Raw genomic sequence first — 5,000 nt, 5'->3', positions numbered from 1 at the left:
TCTTGCAGGGTTCCAACATGGCCAAGCAGATCTCGGCGCCCTACATCGAGTGTTCCGCGCTGCAGTCGGAGAACAGCGTGCGGGACATATTCCACGTGGCCACCTTGGCCTGCGTCAACAAGAACAGCAAGAACGTGAAGCGGAACAAATCCTCCCGGGCCACCAAGCGGATTTCCCACATGCCGAGCCGCCCCGATCTCTCCGCCGTGAACTCTGACCTCCGCAAGGACAAAGCCAAGAGCTGCTCGGTCATGTGAGCGCCGTGCGTCGGCGGCTCGCTTGGCCTGGACTCGGCCGGCGGCCAGTGGCAGAGGGAAAGGGCTTTAACGCGCTGGAGAGGAGAGGAGGTGGACGTGGGGAGGGGTGGGGGCGAGATGGAGGAGGGGGGGGCGTAGCATAGAACAAGGCCCCCCCCCTCTTCTCCTCCACCCTAAAAGGCAGGTGGGAGCCGTTGCGTTGTTCGTTTGTCGGCTAAGCGCAGAGGGTGGAGGAACCGCGTGCACTTTAGGTCATTGTTTTTTTTTTGGTTTTTGCTGAACTCTGAACTCCTGACGGACGGAGGATTTGTACGCAACGCAACGTAACGTGCCCACGTAGCGGGAGTGCTGAGAGTGCCAATGGGGGAAGATGTACAGAGGATAAAAAAAGACACAAAAAAAAGACAAAACAAAAATGAAATGAACAAATAAAACAAAAAGACTTGTGAAACTCCACCCTGCCTCTCCCTTCGTATCCTCCAGACACTCGTCGAGGAGCTGGTCCTCTGCTGAGCTCATGAATCGGAGGTGACAGAGGGGCTACTTTCCTCCTGGAAGTGACCCAGTTTCCTGTCCGAGCTCTGGACAGGAAGTGCTGAAGACCTCCTGTGGCAGCCTCAGGAAGTGAGGCGAGCAGGAGGGAGAGGGAGGGGGGGAAGAGGTGTCGCCATGGAAACTCTACACTCTTTCTTTCGCCCCCCCCCCTTCAGACACGTCTCGCAGAGTGCGAGGGGAGTCCAAAAAAGCTTGGAGGGATAAAAAGAAACATCTGTCATCATCCCCAATCCCTCCTCCACCCCCCCCCCCCCCAAACTTCTTTGGACTCTCTTCAGAAGGACACACACACAGACACACACACACACACACACACACACACACACACTTAGACACACTCTGCTGTGGCTCCTATTGGCTGGAAACCTTAAAGGCCTGCCAGTCTTCCAGCCCCCCCGTGTCAGGGCTTTGTCTCTCCGACATGGCCGATTAAAGAAGTGAAGCAAACAGCGTATCACTGTGGTTTGAGACTCCGTTCCCCCTTCCCCATTCAAGGTTGTTCTTGTTCATCATCACTGTGGATGTTTGTTTTGTTTTGTTTTATTATTTTTTCTTGGTCTTAGGCCCCACTGTTTTTTTTTTTAGCACAGCTTTCCCCAATTCTCCTCAACTTACTGCATACCTCGTTTGTGGTCATGTAGTCATTTCTTAATCGTTTTTGTGATGTGCAGACATGAAGGAAAAAAAACAAAACAAATTGTGGTTTCTAAGCCAAAGAGAGAAACTTGGATCTCCTGCCCCAGTGGCCTGGACAGGAGTGGGGATCACTGGTGGAACTAGGAGTGTTGCTACATGCTGATGTGTCTAAGGATGTTCTCCCGCCAACCTAAGCAGGACTCTAAATTCATGCCAGACTAGCAGTGCCACTGATGAATGCCCAGTTTAAGCAGTGCCCCTGATCGATGCCAAGTTTGAACACCTCTGCCCAGTCTTCTTGAAATGCCCCTCCTAGTAGCAGACTCAGGAAGGGACCTAGCTCAACTCTCTGCCAGATTAGGAGTCAGACTCAGCTTTGCTCAAACACACGTAGCAGCTAGCCTGAGGCCTAGTATTAGCCTGTTCCTCTCCATGCCCAGTGTGTACAGGGGTGGACTGAGAGGATGGTGTCATAGGAGATAGTGGAGTTTGAAACACTACTGGCCCCTTTAGCGCTGTCTCCCAAGAGCATGCTTTGACCATCGTAACTGAGAGAGACTTCCAAATGGTGTCTTTCAGTAATGGTGATGGTTGCACTATGAAACGTTTGATGAAACTGAGTGTTAAATTGGCATCAGATAAGGGCCAGGTATTTTTCAGTAGTCACCTGGTGATAGTCAAGCAGTGTTCAGAACCAATCTGGACCGGGGCTTTTTCAAATCAGAGAGGGCAATTCTGGAACCAACTCTAGAACCGGCCTTCCTGTGGGTGTATATGTGCTTTAACCGCTGGTCTGCCGGAGTCTTTGGGCTGATGGTTGCGGAACATATTTACCCATGAACCGTTGTGTTCCTCTGCTTGTTCTTGACTATGCAATTCACCCCCAAGCCCAGCACCGCCCCCTAGAGGATGGGAGTGAGATAAGCACATTAAACATTGGCCAAGCTCTGCTGTCACAGAGCTCCTTGGCTTTCCGTCTGTTACTGGGTTTCCTGATGAATCAGGTGTGGTAGCCCACTGAAAGATAGGATCCATCCATAGGCCTGTAGGTGCACGCTGAGGGGTTAGTCTTGTAGTTGAGGGGCCAGCACAGTGTCCAGTTGAGCTGAGAGATGCCTTTTTAAGCTGTTTAGCTGGCGTGGGGAGTTTACTCTGAGATGGTGACTGCATCATGGCCAGAGTCAGTCCAAGTCCAAGACCTGGGCTAGTTCAGGACTAGATCAGTCCAAGACCTGGACTAGCTTAGGTCTACATCACGATCAGGCCGGTGCTAGTTTAGAACTAGATCTGTGCTAGTTCAAGACCCTAGGTTGCAGTACTGTGGGACAGTGTATTCATGGGCAGTATTGCCAAACAGCTAGCATATGCTTTCTCTATTTAATGTTGACAGATGTTTTTTTTTAAAGGCAATGAAAAATGTAGGCCTTTCTTTTATGATTTTTTGTTGTTTTTTTATTTTTTATTTTATTTCCATGTTTTCTCTTCCATTGATGTTGCCATAGTATTTATTGAATTTATATATTGCCTCCTTTCAAAAAGCTGAACAAATAAAAAGAGTTCATTTAAAAAAAAGTTGTGTTTTTAGCCATCTGTGTCTCTAAACACACACACACACACACACACATACACACACACCCACGCACACGCACACAGTCATACTGTATCCTGTGTTGAATAATCCCAGTGTAGCTTTCCTTGCTGGCAAACTGAAGTCTAATGATCTTACAGTAATTGATTCTCCAGAGTTAAGACCTCTGCTGTGCAGCTGTTTCATCGGTTAGAAAAAAAATCGCACCTGCAAAAACTTTTGGTTTCCTAAACATCTGTTTTAATCAGTTTCATGGTTGAGTGGTGACACATGTTTTAAGAAAATCAAGCCACAATTATGTTAAAGATGTGACATTTACGGAAACCTATGGACCACAAAGTCTCCAAGGTAAACAGACAATTTTGCTGCGGTGAACACTAAGGAACTATTTTCAGTTCCTCAAAGTTTCTCAGTTCCATATCCTTAAACCTTCCACGCGTGTTGAAACTGTGGCGCACACAGTAAGCTGTAGCCATGCTACCCAAAATACAACCACTTCCAGCATAATGCACTGTAAACCCCACATGGATTCATTGATCTCCCATGTCCCAGTCTCATAAAACACTGTGTACAATCCAGATATATCCACAATGTTTTAAGTTTTTATTCAATATTTCCTACACTCCTACACATAACAGTTTCTCAGTAGTTGCACTTGGAACCGTGTACCTTGGAGCTGCTCTGCGTCTCCCTGTTGACGGAAAAGATGATTCTCTCTCTCTGACCGTGTTTAAACAGCATCCTCAAATTCCATCTGCCGGCCTGACATCTTTCTCTCCCTCTCTCTCTCTCTCTCTCTCTCTCTCTCTCTCTCTCTCTCTCTCTCTGCTGGCCTCATCCATCCATCTCTCCATGAAAGGTTCTCTCTCAAACCAGTGCTGACCTAGTTATGCCTCAGAGCCTTTACGACTGTAAGGGCAGTTTGCCTTTCCCAAACTGTGGCCGAAGATATAAACATCCCGCCCGTGCAGAAGGCCTTGCCATGTAGCCCAGGTCAGCCATTTGTTTGTGTGCAAGAGCTATGAGGCGAGCAGGAATTCAGGTTGAAATGCTAAAGTGGTCGATTCTACTTTCCCACAGGGCACAGAATTCATCAGAAAATATTCTCACTGTTATTCTGCGGGCCGACAGAAAAACAGACCCGTGTGTGGTTGAAGGAGCACTGTGTGTGTGTGTGTGTGTGTGTGTGTGTGTGTGTGTGTGTGGAGTAAGATATCCTCTCCATACGTTCAAGCTTGTGGACTCAAAAGTTCACCAGATACTGGGCTCATTTTCTTATCGTCTCTCATCACCGTCATGAGCTGATAGAGATCTTCCCATCATGCCGTTCTTCTCGCTCTGCATCTGCCAATCCCAGTGTTCCGAGTGCGGTAGTAAGTCACTTGGGCTCGTAGCCACTGACCAGGCGATCTCAGTATTTAGAATGCAGCACTGACTTGTGTGAACTCTTAGCCACTGACCGGACAATCTCAGTAATTAGAATGCAGTAGGCCTACTGACTAGTGTGGACTCTAAGGGCCCATTCACACTAGGTCCGCTGGACCGGACCCGGGTTCGTTTGGGCCGATGGTTCGGTTGTTTGAGTGAACGCAACCGTACCGAACTCGGGTGCGGACCCGGGACCGGACACGGGTCCGCCTGAAAAGGCAGAAGTAACCGCAGAAGTAACCGCACTCGGGTCCGGTCCAGCTAAAAGGACCTAGTGTGAAAGCACCCTCAGCCACTGACTGGACAATCTCAGTATTTAGAATTAGAATGAGTTGCGTGGGTTCTTAAGGTGCTTGCACACTGCCCCAACAAACATCAACAGTTTCCAACAAACACAGCAGTTGGCTCAGTGGGCACCGTCAGTCTATCTGTGTTGGATTGAGTCTTTGTTGGATTGAATTGTTCGAGTTTGACTTTAATTTTCTAAAGTTTACAGTTACTGTCTGGGAGCTGGAAGTTGGTTTTCTGAACAGCAA

The 5,000-nt window shown here is 48.4% G+C and overlaps 1 protein-coding gene across 1 annotated transcript in view; it reads left to right on the top strand.

The window, feature by feature from the left end:
• The window catches only part of rnd3a (Rho family GTPase 3a), a 14,425-nt gene extending 11,415 nt beyond the window's left edge, over positions 1-3,010 (top strand). Inside the window, exon 5 of the mRNA XM_062528005.1 lies at positions 9-3,010. Within this exon, the coding sequence (XP_062383989.1) occupies positions 9-257 (249 nt within the window). The 3' untranslated portion in view covers positions 258-3,010. The remainder of the gene's footprint in view (positions 1-8) is intronic.
• The last annotated feature ends 1,990 nt before the right edge of the window (positions 3,011-5,000 follow it).

Source organism: Sardina pilchardus, chromosome 23, assembly GCF_963854185.1.
Source record: "Sardina pilchardus chromosome 23, fSarPil1.1, whole genome shotgun sequence".
Classification (NCBI taxonomy): Eukaryota; Metazoa; Chordata; class Actinopteri; order Clupeiformes; family Clupeidae; genus Sardina; species Sardina pilchardus.
The sequence above is the reverse complement of the archived record's forward strand: the minus strand, read 5'-3'. Positions and strand labels throughout refer to the sequence as shown.